Below are 20599 nucleotides of genomic sequence, written 5' to 3' on the forward strand. Positions count from 1 at the left end.
CCATTCTGGCTGCTCTGTAAGAATGGGGAGGGAGAAGGGAACCTATTTAGGAGGCAATTGCAGTAACTTAGGTGAGAAGGGACGGTGTGGTTTGTACCAGGTAGTAGCTGTAGAGGTGGTGAGAAGTGGCTGGATAATGGAGCTCTCTAGAAGGTAGAACCAAGGTGATATGGTCTTGGATTGGATGTAGGCATGAGAGATAGGGAAGAACCGAGGATTACTCCAAAGTTAAAGAGTCCTTAGATCCCTGCTCCACCCGGTGGAGAATCTCTTCAGCTGATGCACCACCAGTTCACCATCTGGTCTCTGCTTGAATGCCTCCAGGAACAGGTCCCTCACTACCTTACACAGATGAGCCTGGTAACTGGTGGCAGATCCTTCCTCGGCTTAAATCTGCTATCCTCTGCCATAGGTTTTATGCTTGCCTTCAGCTTGCCACCGTGAACCATCGTGTGCTTGTCTCAGGCTGTCCTCACCTGAACGACACCCTACACCTGGGGAAAAGCAGGTATCAGGAGAAGTTCGTGCTCTCCAGAGGGTTAAGTTCCAATCTAGAAGCTACAAAACTAGATTTCCTTTTTTCTGCTCAGCTCCTTCAAACTGATATTTTGTTTGAACTCAATTCCATTCCCCTCCCCGTGCCTCTGCCCCACAAACTATCAAATTTCCCTGGTTATATCTTCTGCAAGATGAAGGCCATCCTGCTCTTCTAACCCTCTTGCTCCATTTCCCAAAACCCTACAGCTCTTACTCTGGGGAACTCAGGGATCTAAGGACTCTTTCCGTTTCTAAAGTCCCACTCACCTAAGACGGGAGCTCAGACTTCTCTAGTGTGTCCCTATGGAATCAGTGTTATGTCAGCTCCTTCCTCTGATAGCCTCAATCATATATGTGGTGATTCTGATCAAATGATTCAGTCATTATATCTAAATTGATCTAAGTTTAGGATTTATATGCCAGCCCCTCTTCATTTTGGAAAGACTTATTTTGTTGCTGTTGTTTCTAATCTCATGCGAAAGAATTCAGTTAAAATGAAAAAACGGTTCATATGAGTAAAGACCAGAAGGTGATGCTCCCAGGTGTGATGCTGGCATTCCAGTTTAGCTGTTTCTTCAGCTAAAGAGTAGAACAGAGACTGGTCCCTTTGAGTCAGGAATTCTCTTCCTGAAAAAATGAAGGGGGAGAGAGGGTTAGTCTCTCAGAGCCAGAGGGCAGCTCAGACCTCGGTGTGTGATTCTCACTCTACCCGCCTTCCTGACACAAGACCCAGGAGAGAGGGAGTAACGATGCCCACCAACCAAAAAAAGGCATTTGGACAGCACTTTGGGGGCTGCAAAGCTGCCATCACGTCTGTGTCTGATTCTGATTGGCAGATGTCATCATCGCCATTTGACACAGATCCGGAGACTGAGGCTTGGAGGGATTAAATAAGTCTACCAACATCAAATGTCAAGAAGCCCGGCCTCCTGTGACCATCATGCTCACCCTCCCTGCTGATTCCAGAGCCCCTGCAAGTTGCTTCCACACTGGAACTGATAATCCCTCTCCGTGCAGGACGGTGAAGGGCAGGGTCCTTATTCTATTCATCTTTGGGTGCCCCGGGGCACTGGCATTGTAGACACCCAATAAATGCTTGTTGAATCAATTTAAACTCCGCTGAAACTTTTTTAGAACTGGGTGGTTAGACCTAATACACATTTGCTTTCAAATAGAGAAGTGCCCCCAAAGAGCTGCTTTGAAAGTTTAGAGGAATCCAGGTCCCTGCAGAGACAAAGACAAACAGCAGTTTCTGGGGACTAGTGGTGATGGAACCAGCAGGAACCCCAGAGTAGACACCCCCTATTGAAAACTACGTAAAGTGTGTCTTCCGGCAAGCAGCATCAGCATCCCCAGGTGCCAGGCGCTGATTAGAAAAATGCTGAGTCTCAGGCCCCACCTCGGAGCTACCAAAGCAGAACCTGCATTGTAAGCTCTCCGTACACAAGTCTGAGAGGCTCTGGGGGTGCCAAAAACGGCAGACACCAGGCAGCTCACCAGTTGTGAGCCCTACAAATGCTTGGGATGGAGTTTTGCTCTGTGCAGTGTGGTTTCCAATGTCTGGTTTGTTTCTGGGAAAAGAGCAGTCAATTTGCTTCTGGCAGATGAGCGCACTTCATTAAAATTCTAATCCAAGCAGGGAGGCGAGAAGAGCCCTCCTCCTTATGGGAAGTCAGATCCTGGAGGGCACAGGTTCCTCCAGATTGCTGAAATTCCAGCCAGGTCTCCACCAGGGCGCATTGGCAAAGTCTGGAGAGATGTTTGTTCATCACAACTGGGGCAGGTGGTGTTATGGGCATCTAGGAGGAGAGGCCAAGGATGCTGGCTTTCTCCCTGATGGCCAGGGACTCAGTTTCTGCTCCAATCACAAAGCAAAGGGGTGGATTTGCCAAATGTAGGGAGGTCTGGGAGTTTTAGAAAAGAATCATGAGAACCTTTAAAAGCTTGTTCTTCACAAGTGTGAGAAAAGTTGAAATAAGCCCCAAGGAGTAAAGGAGGGCTGATACAGGTAACTGAGAACAGAAAGAGCAGGGAAAGGAAGAAATGTGGCCCAGAAAAGCCAACATCCAGAGAGTACATACAAAAATCTTGTTTATTACACAAAATTCTTTCTTATTCATAAGAAAGACTTAAATACCCCCCTTCTCCAAATACATCAGATTTTTCTCACTTCTCTGTTTTCCAAACCTTTAAAAATGTGGTTATTATGAGAAAAAAGTAAACTTATTTTTCCCAACATAATTTTTTTTTAAATGTGAAAAAATCACGAGAGATCAGATACAGCATCAGCAACTCAAGAGAAAAGCATTGGATCTGCCCTTGAACTACTGCTTATATAACGTGCTATGCACTTGCCTTTCTCCCACAATTCTCAGAAGTCACCAGTGGGGATGGGAAGGGATGGTTCTCTGAGCCTTTCCCAGGGTCCCACCACTGTCTTAGGGCACTTGTCCTGCCAGGAGCTCAAAGCCTTTACCAAAACAAGAGAAGGACATTTGAAGGTCCAGGAGAGCTCCGAGGACCCGGGTGGGCATAAGAGAGCTGAGAAAGCCTCACAAGGCAGAGTATGAGAAGCACCATCATTTCAGGTTGAAATGCCAGGGGAGGTCCATGCCTTCCCGTAAGCAGGTTGAGCAGAGTAATCCTGTCCTCCGCTGGGTGTGCTGGGCTCAAAGGTGACTCAGGCAGCGATGCCTGGTGCATTCGGGATCCCTTTACTGCGTGGCTCGGATGCACAGTCGCGGGGCGGCCCCATCACTTGGCATCTGGGGCATCCGGCGGGGTCTGCGGCTGCGGCCCCAGGGACGAGGCTAGTTTGGTGAGGGCCCTCGCGATGACATCCAGGTGACCGTTCATTGTCCTCAGCTCCACCAGGATGTCCCCAACATTGGCTTCCAAACTGGCAAAGGCGGCAGGCCGGGTGTAGGGCTGCGGGGAGGCGCCCAGGTCCTCAGCGCCCTCCTCTCTCCCCGCTGCGCCAGGGCGCGGGGCGCGGGGCCCCGGCCGATCGCGCTCATCCCCGCGGGTGCCGGGAGGGGTGGCTGAGGGGCCGCCGGGGAGCCAGTCCAGGAGGCGCGAGGCTGCCTCCGGGGACGAGGCAACCACCGAGTAGAGGCCGGCGCGCCTAGGGGCGCCGGAACCCGAGGCCGCGGGTGCGGGCGCGGTGGGCAGCGAAGGCAGCAGGTGAGGCAGCGCAGGGGGACCCGGGGAGAACGCCGAGGGCTCGCAGGATGACGAGGGGGACGGCAGTGCAGCGGTGGAGGGGCCTGGCTCCTCGGAGGAGAGGAACAGGGTGGTCGAAGACTGGGAGTCCAAGGTGCTGGGATCTGAATCTGGCAAGGAAGAAACGAGAAAGGGTCACTGGGGCTTTTACTGACTGTCAACCGTATGCCCAGCTCCATGCTAGGGATCAAAGAGCTGAGTTAGAAGGTGGAAACGTATTTCCTAACCCCAGACCTAGGATGGAGTAAGGAAGAGTGGGTTTCGGAAACACAGGAAGCTGGGAGTCCAGCAAGCATCTTGGTGAGTAAGGCTCTCCCCAGCGGTCTAGACCTTGCACTGCTGGGAAGTCAAGAGGGAGCTCCAGGCAGGGGTGGGAGGGGGCAGTCTTGCCAAGGACAACAGGCCAAGGCTGTAAAGGAGGGCCCCCTCCTCACTCTCCTCAGAGGATGTGTGTTAAGCAGAGGGCTTGGTCCACTGTCCCAACAAAGCCAAGCTCTCAAGGGGGAACTGAGTTTGGGGCCAGGAGCTAGATCTTTCTGCTGGTTCCCACTCTGTCAGAAAATGCCATGGAACCCTGGGCCAGGCCCATTGCCCTGGAGAACTTGGTTTTATTTCCTCATTTGTACAGGGAAGGTGGGCCCAGTGACTCCCCCCGACCCCCAGGTCTCTACCAGGACTGATCAACTTGCCTTCAAAAGTCTTCAGCTCGAAGCACAGGGCTCAGTTCATAGAGGGCTGCATGCAGAGTCTACAAGCCTTTTATTGCTAGTTCTCCCCTAATCCCCTGAATTCCCAGGTAGAAAGTGGGTGGCAGCTCTTTGCGACTGGGTATGGCAACAAGGTTTACCAACCTCAGATCAAAGGACCCACCTCCATGCCAACAACCTTAACTCAGCTGTTTTGGCCACCCCTTTCCTGCCTTTGGGTAGATGGCTAGTGATCACCCTGGAAGCAGTTCTGAGTTTTACTGGAGCCAAGCCTCTGAGGTCTTGCTCCCCAATTCCAGCTGGAGTGTCTACTCTTGGCTCTCCTCCTTGGCAGCTCTGGTACCCAGCTTTCTGCCCTGCCCTTGAGGGGAACCCCTTGAGGGGGTTCCAGGGCTTTCTGAGGCAGACCTCACTTTGATTACCCCAGCCTGTTATCTTGGGGGGAGGGGGAGGAGCGGTATGATGACAGAGCCCGTGAGTAAACACGTTCTGCGTTGCCTGTGAACATGTGTGCTCTCGCCGCCCGTCATGGGTGAGCTGTTGCTTCATGTGGGATCTGGGTCTGGCGGAGACTCAGAACAGCACTAATCATCTGGTGAGAGCTTATTCCCTTATCCTGACATCAGCGCCCAGCCACGTCCTTCCAAGACTCATAGACCGCAGATGGTCCGAGGTCCACTCTGTGTGGTTGGGAATCCGGTCGGATAGGAGCAGAGAAGCAATGGCTCCTTGGGGACCACAGTTGAGGAGAGACACCCATGTGCCTGCAAATTCCTCTGCTGGAAGCTGCATGGGTACTATCTGCTCCTGGCCATCACAGAACTGCCTCTCCTCCTCTGAAACTTAATTTCCCCCAGTCTCTGTGATGATCTTCTTTTGTAAACCAAGAATCAAGACACTTCTGCACATGTTACCTCCTGCGAGTTGAAAATGATCAAAGCGAAGCCCTACAAACTATTGGCTCTGCTTTTACTTGCAAAAGATGTTAATAAGCTTCATACATCCAACATTACAGCAGGCAGGAGGCCTTTATATTTAATCAAATAAAAGTCTCATGTGTAAAATGAGATAGAGGCAAGCACACTGAATGACCTAGCACCGTGTTTCCTGAATTTTCATGTGCGGATCACTCCCCTGAGACATTGTTAAAGGGAAGTTTGTGATTCGGCAGGTCAGGGGTGGGACCTGAGACTCTGCGTGTCTAGCCAGCTCCCAGGAGACATGGGTGCTGCTGGTCTGGGGACCACACCTTGCATAGCAAAGGTGTAGACCAAATATACAAAGTTGACAATAAAGCTTAGGGTTCACAATCATAGAAATTAGAGTCATCAGGGGTAGAGGAGAAACCTGGAAGCCTTATATGATCATGAAGATAGTAATAACACTGATGACCTCATTTGGCTATCAGGGGAATAAGAGAGGTGGTCTCTCCTGCTGTGCGGTTCAGTCACTCAGTCATATCTCACTATTTGTGACCCCATGGACTGCAACACGCCAGGCTTTCCTGTCCATTACCAGCTCATGGAGCTTGCTCAAACTCATGTCCATCGAGTCGGTGATACCATCCAATCATCCCCTTCTCCTCCTTCCTTCAATCTTTCCCAGCATCAGGGTCTTTTCCAATGAGTCAGTCCTTCACATCAGGTGGCCAAGTATTAGAGTTTCAGCTTTAGCATCAGTCCTTCCAAGGAATATTCAAGACTGATTTCCTTCAGGATTGACTGGTTTGATCTCCTTGCAGACTCTCAAGGGTCTTCAAAAGCATCAATTCTTTGGCGCTCAGCTATCATTATAGTCCAACTCCCACATTTCATACGTGACTACTGGAAAAACCATAGCTTTGACTAGATGGACCTTTGTTGGCAAAGTAATGTCTCTGCTTTTTAATATGCTTAGTCATCAGAGAAGGCAATGGCATGCCTCTCCAGTACTCTTGACTGGAAAATCTCATGGGTGGAGCCTGGTGGGCTGCAGTCCATGGGGTCGCGAAGAGTGGGACACGACTGAGCGACTTCACTTTCACTTTTCACTTTCATGCATTGGAGAAGGAAATGGCAACCCACTCCAGTGTTTTTGCCTAGATAATCCCAGGGACGGGGGAGCCTGGTGGGCTGCTGTCTATGGGGTCGCACAGAGTCGGACATGACTGAAGCGACTTAGCAGCAGTAGCAGCAGCTAGGTTAGTCATAGCTTTTCTTCTAAGGAGCAAGCATCTTTTAATCTCATGGCTGCAATCACCATCTGCAGTGGTTTTGGTACCAAAATAAATAAATAAATAAATATAGTCTCTCACTGTTTCCATTGTTTCCCCATCTATTTGCCATGAAGTGATGGGACCAGATTCCATGATCTTCGTTTTTTGAATGTTGAGTTTTAAGCCAACTTTTTCACTCCCCTATCCTCTTTCACTTTCATCAAGAGGCTCTTCATGCCTTTGCTTTCTGCCACAAGGGAGGTATCATCTGTGTATCTGAGGTTACTGACTTTCTCCCTGCAATCTTGATTCCAGCTTGTCGTTTCACCCAGCCCAACATTTCGCATGATGTACTCTGCATATAAGTTAAACAAGCAGGGTGACTATATACAGCTTTGATGTATTCCTTTCCTGATTTGTAACCAGTCTGTTGTTCCATGTCCAGTTCTAACTGTTGCTTCCTGACCTGCATACATATTTCTCAGGAGGCAAGTAAGGTGGCCTGGTATTCCCATCTCTTTAAGAATTTTCCATAGTTTGTTGTGATCCACACAGTCAAAGGCTTTGACGTAATCAATAAAGCAGAAATAGATGTTTTTCTGGAACTACTTGCTTTTTGATGATCCAATGGATGTTGGCAATTTGATCTCTGGTTCCTCTGCCTTTTCTAAATCCAGCTTGAACATCTGGAAGTTCATGGTCCATATACTGTTGAAGCCTTGCTTGGAGAATTTTAATAACATTCTTTGGCATTGCCTTTCTTTGGGATTGGAATGAAAACTGATCTTTTCCAGTCCTGTGGCCACTGCTGAGTTTTCCAAGTTTGCTGGCATATTGAGTGCAGCACTTTCACAGCATTATCTTTCAGGATTTGATATAGGTCAACTTGAATTCCATCACCTCCACTAGCTTTGTTCATAGTGATGCTTCCTAAGGCCCACTTGACTTCACATTCCAGGATATCTGGCTCTAGGTGAGTAATCACACCATTGTGGTTATCTGGGTCATGAAGATCTTTTTTGTACAGTTCTTCTGTGTATTCTTGTCACTTCTTCTTAATATCTTCTTCTTCTGTTAGGTCCATACCATTTCTGTCCTTTATTGTGCTCATCTTTGCATGAAATGTTCCTTTGGTATCTCTCATTTTCTTGAAGAGATCGCTAGTCTTTCCCATTCTATTATTTTCCTCTGTTTCTTTGCATTGATCACTGAGGAAGGAAGAGCAACTGTCTCCTGCTGTTAGTTTGATGGTTTTCTGGCAAAACTTTGAACCAGTGAGCACTGGCTTAGGGAGGAAACCATGAAGTTTGCTTAAGGAAGAAAGCCCTTCACCATTGTTTCAACTAAAACGTCAAAGTTTTCTGCAATGCCACGCATGGACATGCCTTCTCTTGTCACTGACCTTTAGCAGAAAGGGACTTCTTCCTCCTAAGCCTGTAAGTCAAGGTTTTCTGAGTAATTTCTGTTCCATCTTATGCTGAGTCAGACTGAATCATTTCTTGGCTGGTATGTACCTTGAACGTGGACCTTTTCTATCTTTTTTACACCCACTTGGTGTCCCCTGTCTCCACCACTTAGACCCACCAGCCTAGGGCATAGGCTTTCCCTGGGGGAAGCCTGCAGATGAGGTAAAATGTTCAGCTGGCCACTGGAACCCATGATTCATTTGCAAATAAACTCTTCTGATGGTCCCCTAAAGCACGTTCTTCTTGCTGCCTTCCCCTTCTCAATAAGTGACCTTCCCTTAGTTTAGCCAAACACCCAAGACCACCCATCTCTTTCCTCTACTCCCCACACCCAATCTGCCAGTAGTGATTGTAGGCTCTTTGCTTTCTGCCTTCAAACCATATCCAGCATCTGATCAACTCTCACTGGCTCCAGGCAGTGGCCCAGCTATCGGTGGCTGAGCTGAGACCAGAAACCAGGGCTCCTGAGTTCCAGATCAGTGTTTCCTCCGCCACACACTCCAAAGCTTGAAAAAGTAAAAGTCACTCAGTCATGTCCTACTCTTTGTAGACCCCATGGACTGTAGCCCGCGAGGCTCCTCTGTCCATGGAATTCTCCAGGCAAGAATACTGGTGTGGGTAGCCGTTCCCTTCTCCAGGGGACCTTCCCAACCCAGGGATCAAACCCCGGTCTCTTGCATTTCAGGTAGATTCTTTACCATTTGAGCCACCAGGGAAGCCCCAACCCCAAATCTTACTCGATTCAAATGCATCATTTAGAATTCTCCCCTGGCTCTACTGTGTATCCCTGGCCCTTCTGGCCATTTTCCACCATTTTCCCAGGAAAATTTTTTGTTGCATGAGTCCTAGGCTCTTTTTTTAATGTAAGATAATAGCTATATTTATTCAATAAATATACCATTCAACAGATATTTAGTAAGCACCTACAATATTCTGAGCACAATGCTCCATGGTGTACAAAGCCAGATCTAAACCCTGACATCATTGTCAGGGCAGAAAATAATCAAATAATTGCATAAACAAACATATAATCGCATCAGTTATACAATCTACATGCCAGAAGCATCTGAAATAAGAGACAGAGTTTGACTCAATTGAGGAGGATTCCCTGAGGAAATGCTGTTGGAATGGAGTTCTGAAGGATGAGTAGTTAAGTAGGAAGAGGGGAAAATGTTGATGAATGATCAAGGGCCTGAGGCAGAAGGGAGTGTACGTGGGACTCCCAGAGAAAGCCAATGTGCTGGGAGTGGATAGAGCCAGGGGAAGGAAGTGTGAAGTGAGAAGAAGCTCAGAAGGAGAGTAGGTGTCAGGACACATAGTATATGATAAGCACTGCCAGTGTTGTTCAATATCTATTCTCTTCTTCCTTCTTTTGAGCTGGTTCATGGCCATTTAGAATAAAAATTATATTTTCTAGCCTCTCTTCCAACTAACTCCAGCCATGTCACTAAGTTCTGGGCAGAAAAAAATGTCAGTAGAAGTGCTATGTACAATTCGTTGTTCCTGTGCCTAGGTTTTGGATGCAATGGCTGGTGCTCAAGCAGTCCCCTTGGACCATGAGGTAGAGATCACACGCTAAGGATGAAAGAACAGAAGACTGAATCCTTGACAATTTAGAGGAACTGCTATGTCAGTCCTAGTTAGTTCAACTGCAGCTTTTTTCATAAGAAAATAAAACCTTATCTATTCAAATTCTGTTAAATTGGGTTTTCTGTCACTGACAGCCAAACCAAATCCTGATACACATGGCCTTGTTGAACTTGTTAAGGGGTTTTGTCTTTATCCTATGAGGAATGGAAAACCCTGAACAAGTTTTAAACGTGTATGTGTGAGAGAGAGAAAGAAAGAGAGATGATCAGTTTTGTATTTTGAAAAGTCCACCTGGCTATGCTGGGCAAGAAGTAGACAGAATAGAAGTTGGGGACACAAGTCAGGAGGTTGCTGTTGCAGGTGAGAAATTAGAAAATGACAGTGGTTTTTGCTAGAGATGCAGAGAAGTAGACAGATTCAAGAGGCAGCTGGGACCCAGAAACCTTAGGGTTTACTATTGGCAGGGATGCAGGAGGTGGTGAAAAGGGCATCAGAGAAATGGGTGCCCTCCTGGCTGGTGCTTCAGCGCCAGGTCCCAGAAATTCTGACTCCTGTAGGCAACTTTCCCTTTCTTGTTCTCTGGAGTCTGGGTGGCCCCTTCCCAATCCATACCCAGCCCTGCAGCATAGCTCAGCTCTGACACACCTCAGTAGAGGCAGCCCGTGGGAACATTTTCTCAGGAGCCTGGAGGGAGGAGAAATGGGGTAGCTTTGGGAGGGGAACCAGAGAAGCAGAAGTCTGTGGGAAGAGGATGAAACCTTTCTGGAAGAGAAGCAACATCTCTCAGCACTACAGTCGGGCCCTGGCCTTTGATGGTTCAGACTTGGCTGGGCCGTCGCCTGCTGCTTTCAGAAACCCCAGCATACAAAAGGGAGGGTGAGTGTCTGATGAACTCAACTCAATAATATTCACTGCTTTTATTTTCCAGAAACGTCATGAGGCCCACAGGACAATCTTCTGGTTTTAAGACCTGGTGAGTCACGCCTACAAGTACCTCTGACTCAGTGTGATCTCAAGTTCTCACCAGGCATCTCCCAGGAACGTGGCTCAGCAAGAGAGCTGGAGCGGGGCAGCTGGGCAGGGGATAGCAGGGCTGGTGTCTCTGGAGGGGGTGAGAAGGGCCAGTTGCAGTGCAGACCGTGGGATTGCTGACTTGACAATAACCGTGCCCCCAGTAAGAGCTGACATTCACAGAGTGCTCGCTCTCTTCAAGCCATGTGCTGAGTTCTCTCTTCTAGTCTCCGCGGAATATTATGAGTTGGATTCTGCTCTCTATCCCATTTTACTGTGGAGAAAAATGAGGCTTTACTACGTTCAGTACCCTGCTCACGGTCATCACATGTGAAGGAGGGCACGTGCTTTATGGGTTGCAAGGATGAGACAAGGGCTGAGGAGAGCCTACATTTGTGCAAGGTTGGCCACACTCTGGGTTGATGATTTGCCACCTTGACCCCTTATTAAAATCACTCAGGGAACTTTGTAAATATTATCGATGCCTCAGCCAATTCAATCATGATCTGTGAGGATGGTGTTCAGCCATCCTACATTTTAAAAGTGTGTTAGTCTCTGAGTTGTGTCCGACTCTTTGTGATCCCATTGACTTTAGGCCGCCAGGCTCCTCTGTCCATGGAATTCTCCAGGCAAGAATACTGGAGAGGGTTGCCATTCCCTTCTCCAGGGGATCTTCCCAACCCAGGCATCAAACCTCAGTCTCCTTCATTGCAGGCATATTCTTTACCAGCTGAGCCACCAGGGAAGATTTATTAACTGTTATGTATTATTTATTTATTTTTATTTACTTTTAATTGGAAGGCAATTGCTTTATAATACCGTGCTCATTTCTGCCATACATCAACATGAATCAGCCATAGGTATACATGTGTCCCCTCCTCTTGAACCTCTTTCCTGCCCCCCACCCTATCCCACCCCTCTAGGTAGCCAGAGAACACAGGTTTGAGCTCCCTGTACCATATAGCAAATCCCACTGGCTATCTGTTTTGCATATGGTAATCTGTATGTTTCAACGTTACTGTCTCATTCATCCCTCCTTCTCCTCCCAACACTGTGTCTACAAGTCTGTTCTCTATGCCTGCTGTCTCCATTTTTAAAGTCTTGATATTCAATTTGTTATGATATCACTTGTGTTTTACGTTTTGTTTTTTTGGCCGCAAGGCATGTAGGATCTTAGCTCCCCAACCAGGGATGGAACCAGCACTTCCTGCCTTGGAAGGCGAAGTCTTAACCATTGGACCCCACCAGAGGTGGTGCAGTGGTCCCCAGAAGGACCCCTTCTGTAACATAATACTAATACGTAGCTAGGGTTAGTCGACAAAAGCAATTTTTATACGTTTTCCTATTTAACCCTGACAGTGACCCTCTTGCCATTTGCAAATGGAGAAACTGGGGTTCACAGAATTTGGGTAGTTTGGACCAAGACCACAGCCGCCAAGACTTGGTCTGTATCTGTCTGACTCCCACACCATTCATGTTAGTTCCATTCTCACTCATATCAGGGCCTTCTCCATTTTGAAAGTATGTGAACTTTCTTTATGTAGATTTCTTGTTTTGATTTGCATATTTTGTGTTCATTTGGAAATACTGTTTAGGCCAGCTATTGGAGAGCAGCGATATAGTGTGGAGCTGCTGAGTAGAACGGGCTGGCCTAGAGGCCTCTGAAGCCATGGCATAGCTTCATCCAGGCTCTGCTACTGCCCAGTAGCCCTGACCAGGATGTACTCACAAACTCTCCCAGGAGAACACTGCCCACCCACTGGAGTGCCGGGCCTCTGAGGGGCCACCCTCTGAGGATCAGAAGGCCCAGCCCAGGGGAGATCTTTGGTCTCTGTTTCCAGCAACATGAGTGACTTCCCAAGGGTGACATGAGATAAGTCATCACCCTTTACTTCCATGTGAATTATCCAGCCTCCAATTTCCTAACGGCAGAAGGCTAGGCTAATGAGAAGAGTTGTTCATCATCAATCAACTTAGTAAAAAAGTAGTTGGGAAGGCAGAAGGGCAGGCAGAGACTGATTTGACCAGCCAAAAGGTGCTCCTGCCCAAAGACTACCTTTAAAGATGGGGGGAAGTAGTGACAGAGGTGTCTATCTGCCCACGTTCATGACAGCTTTATTCACAATGGCCAAAATGTAGAACATGGAACAACAGACTGGTTCCAAATAGGAAAAGGAGTACGTCAAGGCTGTATATTGTCACCCTGCTTATTTAACTTATATGCAGAGTACATCATGAGAAACACTGGACTGGAAGAAGCACAAGCTGGAATCAAGATTGCCGGGAGAAATATCAAGAACCTCAGATATGCAGATGACACCACCCTTATGGCAGAAAGTGAAGAGGAACTAAAAAGCCTCTTGATGAAAGTGAAAGAGGAGAGTGAAAAAGTGGGCTTAAAGCTCAACATTCAGAAAACGAAGATCATGGTATCCAGTCCCATCACTTTATGGCAAATAGATGGGGAAACAGTGGAAACAGTGGCTGACTTTATTTAAATATTCTAGGCTCCAAAATCACTGCAGATGGTGATTGCAGCCATGAAATTAAAAGACGCTTACTCCTTGGAAGGAAAGTTATGACCAACCTAGACAGCATATTGAAAAGCAGAGACATTACTTTGTCAACAAAGGTCTGTCTAGTCAAGGCGATGGTTTTTCCAGTGATCATGTATGGATGTGAGAGTTGGACTATAAAGAAAGCTGAACACCAAAGAATTGATGCTTTTGAACTGTGGTGTTGGAGAAGACTCTTCTCCAACAGTCCCTTGGACTGCAAGGAGATCCAACCAGTCTGTCCTAAAGGAGATCAGTCTTGGGTGTTCATTGGAAGGACTAACGTTGAAGCTGAAACTCCAATACTTTGGTCACCTGATGCGAAGAGCTAACTCATCTGAAAAGACCCTGATGGTGGGAAAGATTGAGGGCAGGAGGAGAAGGGGACGACAGAGGATGAGATGGTTGGATGGCATCACCGACTCAATGGACATGGGTTTGGGTAGACTCTGGGAGTTGGTGATGGACAGGGAGGCCTGGTGTCCTGCGGTTCATGGGGTTGCAGAGTTGGACACGACTGAGCAACTGAACTGAACTGAACTGAACTGAACCGAAAATGTAGAAGAGCCCATGTGTCCATGGATGGATGGGTAAACCAAATGTGATCTCTGCATAATGGAATACTCATTCTTGTGCTTGGTCGTGTCCAACTCTTTGCGACCCCATGGACTGTAGCCCGCCAAGCTCTTCTGTCCATGGGATTCCCTAAGCAAGAATACTGGAGTGGGTTACCGTTTCCTTCTCCAGGGGATTTTCCTGACCCATGGATCAAACCCACATCTTCTGCATTGCAGGCAGATTCTTTACCAATAAGCCACCTAGGCAGCATAATGGACCATTTTACTCAATCTTAAAAAAGAAGGAAATTTTGATACGCACTTGTGGGTAAACCTTGAGACATTATGCTGAGTGAAATAAGCCATTAACAAAAGCTGATACAGAAAATATTAGATGATTTCTATTGGTTGAGGTTCTTGGGGTAGTCAAGTTCATAGAGGCAGAGAAGAGGCGGGTGTTGCCCCAGGGTAGGAGGAGAGGGGATTGGGCAGTTAGTGTTTAACAGGTGCAGACTTTCAGCTGGGGAGGATAAGAATATTCCAGAGATGCATAATGGTGAGTGTTACCTAACAGTGGGCAGGTACTTAATGCCATAGAACTGTGCACTTCAAAATGGGTAACACGGTAAATGTACTCTCTATATATTTTACCACAATAATAAAAAAATGAAAAACAGTGGGTAACATCTTAATTCACAATTTTATCCACATGCTTGATGGATGACCTTTCTGGGACTGTTTGGAAAAGCACAATGAGAAGGACATGCGTTGTTTTTTTTTTATTGTTGAGAACATTACAGATCAATGTTCAATGTAGGTTCAATACCCCCAAAAGTCCCCTAAGGATGAAGACCCTTTCTGCAGACCTGGACATAAACATTGGTGCATCACAGACCACTCCATTTTCAATCGCCATGGTGAAAAGTTCTAAAGTAGCTTTGTTGAGACCATGGACATAGGTTCTAAGAAAGTGAAGTCTGGAGTCTGACACATTTAGATCCACTTTTAGACTCACTGTGCTTTTATAAATAGTTGTGTCACCCCTCCAAGCACTTCACAGCCAAACTGCTGGCTCCTTGGGGTCCCCGTTTCTCCCTAGCACTGCTGGCCACCAAAAAAAGGTGAGAATTGTTTCAGTTCAAGAGCCTCAAGGTTCTCAGCCAGGCTACTAGCCACTGCACCCCTTCCTTGTTCAGTCTGCTGCGATAATTCCTTGAAGGTATCAGACATGTTCCAACCTCAGGGCCTTTGCACTTGCTGTCCTGCCTTCCATGCTGCCCACTCAAAAATCAACATGGTTCATTCCATTCCCACCTTCAGTCTTCACTTAAAGTCATTTTCTCCAGAGATCTTTTCTGGAATCCCCGGTTGAAAGGACTATCCCCATCCCCCCACACTTAGAGGAGGGCATGACAACCCACTCCAGGATTCTTGCCACTTTTCAGCATTAAAAGAATCCCATGGACAGAGGATCCTGGTAGGCTAGAATCCACAGGGTCGCAAAGAGTTGGACACAACTAAAGTGACTTAGCATGCATGCAGGCACATCCTGTCCACAAGATGCTCTCACTGTCCCACTCATAGCCAGGGAGTCATTCCACGTGGAGGGAGTCAAATTAATATGAGGCTTGGGGACTGTGACCTGAAAGACAATTTGACAGAGCAGAAGCATAGGGTACCCAGAGTTGGGAGATTTGCAGGAAATGACTTTACAGGGCAACAAGGAATGAGGGGCTTGTCTGAAGGCTAAGGAATTTGAATTTGAGCAAAGGGAAGCCACTGAAGGGTTTTAAGTAGGAGAATGATTGATTTGATTTGTGTTTTTAAAAGATTACTCTGGCAGCCAGCCTTGTGGAGGCTGAACAGAGGGGGTGAGGCTGGAGGTAGGAAGACCAAATGTAAAAGGAACCTCCAGATCATTCAAGGAGCTAAAATAATATTAGAGAAGAAAGAGACCCAAGCGTGAAGCCCAGCCAACCAGTGTTAGAAGCAAAAAAAAAAAAAATTTTTTTTCTAGGAATGGATTAAATTTCCACAAAAAGATACCTTCCTGCCACCCTTTATGGACAATGCTATGAAGGCTGGCTCCTGTCTGGTTCAAGTTGGCCACCCTGGATCTTTCATGCGTCGCCATTCAATAAAAGCAGGCGTGGGTTTTATGGGATTGTTTGTTAAGCCTTGAGCCAGGCTTTTCTACTCACTCAGACAGGACTCCTCTGCCAACTTCTAAATTGGCTGTTCTTTACATATAGGGTGTGAGGGATATCTCTATGTGTCTTTACGAGCACACCCATTTGGAAGGAGACATATGACTATATATAATGTCTTTATGTGATTTTTGGGAAGAGCTGTTTGTACAACCTGTATATTCCTTGGCATGACCGTGTTTGTAGCATAGAGGAAGGGAGAGACAGAAGGCAAAAGCTATTCCCACACCATAACCAACTTTGGCTCCCAAAGAAAAATTCAAAATAGATTGTGTTCCCTAGCAATGCCTCCAGGGTTGAACAATTTCCAAATCCACTCGCTTAATCCTTCCTCCTGGAAGGGCACTCACCTTTGAACTTCATTTTTTTGTAAACTATCATTTAAAAAAATAACAACAACACGGGCCCAGACCAGACCCTGCTGCAGCTCAGGCTCCTGCCGGCTTCCCTTCCCTCCCCAACAACAAGAGAGCTCACCAAAGGGGCCATCTCGCTTGTAAAAAAAAGAAAAGAAAAGAAAAAGCGGGCTGCTTGATGAACTTGATGGAAAGAGCCAGGCTGTAAAAGACGGCACTTTGGCTTTAACAAGGCCCACAGCCCGGAGCACGGCCAGCTGGGTAGTCTGAACCAACCCAAGAATATTAGAGCCCAGGGTCACCCGGAGCTGGGACGCCACCAGGAATGCGGGGAGGAGAGACAGTCTGGCGGGGGTGGGGGTGTTGCTCGGGATCACTGGGGCTCCATGCTGCCAGCTCCCTGATGCGAGTCAACAGGCCGAGGGAGAAGCCAGGACAGCTGGGCGGGTGCGGCGCTGTGCCCCTAGCAAGGGGCTGGCCAGCCCTCTTCACGTGTCCAGGCTCCGGAACCCCTGAGGTCGGGCAGGTGGCCTCACGCATCCACTCACCAGCTCAGCAGGGACAGCACTTCAGGGAGGAAACCTCCTTGCCTTGTTACGATGCCCCCTCGACAAACTGTGGACCCACAGGGAGTGAGGAAGCGGTGGAGCATCCCACCCACAGAGCGGGTTGGGGATGGAGGGTCCCATTTCCCGAGGCCTGAAGCAGCAAGGCTCTGGACAGGGGTGTCCCTGGGTCAGTAGCCGAGCGGAGGAAAAGGCTCAGCACCCTCCAGGACCTTCGTTGTCCTCTGGACCAAAATGGTGGTGCCCAGCTCTGGACACGCTTGGTAAACATCTATTAACACAAATACCCCGTTTTGCTCAGGATTCCACACAACCTTGGGAGCAGAGCCTCAGTCTTAACATCTGATGCCTCTGGTGTCTGTTGCCCACCCCTCGAACACAGACACAAATGACACCAAGAAACTGGCCTTGTGAGTTTCCTCAGCATGTTTAATACCTAGTCCTTTCTTGGAGAATTCCTCAGAGATCGGGACCCCCCCTCCCCAAGCCATGCCACTGTGTGTCTCCTTGGGAAAGCTTTTCTAATTTGGGTCTGAGCTTTCCCTTTTCTTCATCCCATGCCATCCCTCCTAATGATAACCCTTTGTGCCAGGTTCAATTACACACAAAGCTCAAATGAGCAGCCCCAACTCTAAACTTGGCCCTGTCCATTGGAATGGGTTGGAGGGGGTTGGATCTTGGGCATCTTGGTCTGCCCAGAAAGAAAGATGCTGTTCCCGAAGGGGAAACAAAGCCAAGGATGGGCGGAGGGAGAGGGAGAGCGGGGGGAGGGAATCTTCTGCAAAAATAAAAAGTCGCGAATGAAGAAACAGACCAGCACCGGCTGCCCCAGGGCACTGGGACTGGAGGCTGATGCTCTGTCTTCAGCCAGGCCTGTTAGGACCCTGCCTGCCCCTGGGCATGCAGAATCAACAGGAGTGCTTTGATTTTTTTTCCCCTTTTTAAAGAAACGCCCTCCAGCCTGACCCTACCTACGCTCTAACTGCAGGGTCAGCAGAGGGTGAAATGAGACCATTCGCCGGGAATTTCCTGACTTCTGTGAATTTTTCTCAAGATCTGGCCGTGAGTCAGTGTGAGGCACTGTGACACATGGTGTGACTTGCAGGGCCCCCCCTCCCTTCTGGAACACCCTGAAAAGCACCTCTTGGCTGAGTAACTGAGGATGAAAACCCGTAAGCCTCCCCTTGCCTTCCCCCCAACTTTCCTCCCCCATTGTCGCCAAATTAGAGGAGATAAGAAACTCAGTTTCATCAGGAAATTCATATTCTTCAGACAGACAGAAAGATTGGTATTGATGCAGTTGCTTTCCTTTGCAGAATTAAGCTCTCTTGTATGATGTCTGTTGGTCTTGATGTTTGAGGATTTGGTGGAGAGAATGGCGGGAGGAGGGATGGGGATGAGAAGAGGCGTGGAAGACAGAGATGATTTCTTAGATTTACAATGTTCCTGACAAGATCCTAGAACAGCCCCTGTAAGGTCCAGGTGAGCCAGACTAGGTAGGCAGGTAGATTTATGGGTTCAATTTTACTGATGTTAACAAGCAATCTGAAATAGCCAAATACAGCAGATGAATTACAATTTTGTGTGTGACTTATGACTGCCAGGACTAGAGATGGCTCACTAGTGAAGACCAGCCACCACCAGCCTCTGCTAGTGATGGTTTATATTTCCCTCCAGAGTTTGGGGAGGGGGGGAGCACTTGGATCGATGACATCTTTCACAAGATCCTGGAAATTAAAATGAAGGGAATACTGCTCAGCCATGAAAAAGAATGAAATTTTGCCCTCTGCAGCAACATGGATGGAGTTGGAGAGGATCAACTGAATGAAATGAGTCAGCCAGAGAAAGACAAATACCCTCTGACAGCACTTACATGTGCGATCTAAGCTATAATACAGATGAGTGGATATGCAAAACAGACTCACAGATATAAAGGACGAATTAGTGCTTATCTGAAGGGAGAGAGAAGGGAGAGGGGCAAAATAGGGGTGTGGGATTAAGAGATGCAAGCTACTCTGTATAAAACAGATAAACAATAAGCTCATATTGTCACAAGGAATTTCAGCCATTATCTTATAATAAGTTTTAATGGAGTATAATCTATAACAATATTGAGTGATTGGGACTTCCCTGGTGGCCCAGTGGTAAAGAATCTGCCTGCCAATGCCGAGGACATTGGTTCAATCCCTTGTCCAGGAAGACTGCACATGCCCCTGGGCAACTAAGCCCATGCACCACGACCACTGAGCCTGCACTCTAGAGCCCTCTGTTCTGCAGCAAGAGAAGCCGCCTCAATGAGAGGCCTGCACACCGCAGCCAGAGAGTAGCTCAAGAGCAGGGACTAGAGAAAGCCCACGCATAGCAATGAAGATGAATCGCAGCCAAAAATACACAAATAATAAATAAAGTTTTAAATAGACATTGAATGACTTTGCTGTACACTTGAAACTCATGTAATAATGTAAATCAACTATGCTTTAATTAATTAATACACACGGAATGTTTAAACGTGACTACGAAACTGTATGTGGAGCCTGGCCTCACTTAGGGTTCTTGGGAAGGGGTGTAGAAGCATTTTGCAAACTGTCATACATTATGCAAACAGCAAGGAATCAGCATTCTTATAGTGTGTTAACACCCTGCCATGGGGCCACAGAGGATGGAGCCTTTATAAATAGAGCAGAAAATTTCTAAACATTCTAGTGAGTTGAGAGTGCCTTAGACAGCAAGGAGATCAAACCAGTCCATCCTAAAGGAAATCAGTCCTGCATAATCACTGGAAGGACTGATGCTGAACCTGAAACTCCAATACTCTGGCCAAAGAGCAGACTCATTGTAAAAGACCCTGATGCTGGCAATGATTGAAGGCAGGAGGAGAAGGGGACGACAGAGGATGAGATAGTTGGATGGCATCACCAACTTGATGGACATGAGTTTGAGCAAGCTCCAGGAGTTGGTGATGGACAAGGAAGGCTGGCGTGCTACAGTCCATGGGATCGCAGAGTCAGACATGACTGAGCGACTGAACTGAATGAGTTGCGAGGCCAATGTTTTTATGCTGCCCTTTCAACTGCAGAAAACGCAGGGCAGACACTAAGGGAGTCACCTAGACACTGCGTAAAATGAGGCACCCCGTGCCCTGAAGTCACCCCCCACCCCACGTATGCAGTCCCTTCCCCACCTCAGACCTCCCCCCAGCCGGGAAGACCAGAGCATTCTCAGCTGTAAAAAGTCAAACTTGGGAAGGAAAATTCCAGTCTGAAGCAAAGGTCTCAGAGCTCCTACACCTTCTGCCATTCTGAGGCAAACATAAGATGAATATTTTCTGGGCCTCTTTCAACCAAGGTGAAGAAGGTAATTTTCCTCTTCCCCTCACCCCATCTCCCTTTCTTCTTCTGCTGCTGCTGCTGCTAAGTCACTTCAGTCGTGTCCGACTCTGTGCGACCCCATAGACGGCAGCCCGCCAGGCTCCCCCGTCCCTGGGATTCTCCAGGCAAGAACACTGGAGTGGGTTGCCATTTCCTTCTCCAATGCATAAAAGTGAAAAGTGAAAGGGAAGTCCCTCAGTCGTGTCCGACTCTTAGCGACCCCATGGACTGCAGCCTTCCAGGCTCCTCCGTCCATGGGATTT

The 20599-nt window shown here is 47.8% G+C and overlaps 1 protein-coding gene across 2 annotated transcripts in view; it reads right to left on the reverse strand.

Moving 5' to 3' along the window:
* Positions 1–2610: 2610 nt before the first annotated feature.
* Positions 2611–20599, reverse strand: part of RUNX2 (RUNX family transcription factor 2) — a 351373-nt gene continuing 333384 nt past the window's right edge. For both annotated transcript variants that reach the window (XM_025260982.3, XM_044929390.2), the window contains exon 8: positions 2611–3869. In XM_025260982.3, the coding sequence (XP_025116767.1) occupies positions 3292–3869 (578 nt within the window). In that variant the 3' untranslated portion in view covers positions 2611–3291. The remainder of the gene's footprint in view (positions 3870–20599) is intronic.

This window comes from Bubalus bubalis, chromosome 2 (assembly GCF_019923935.1).
Source record: "Bubalus bubalis isolate 160015118507 breed Murrah chromosome 2, NDDB_SH_1, whole genome shotgun sequence".
NCBI lineage: Eukaryota > Metazoa > Chordata > Mammalia > Artiodactyla > Bovidae > Bubalus > Bubalus bubalis.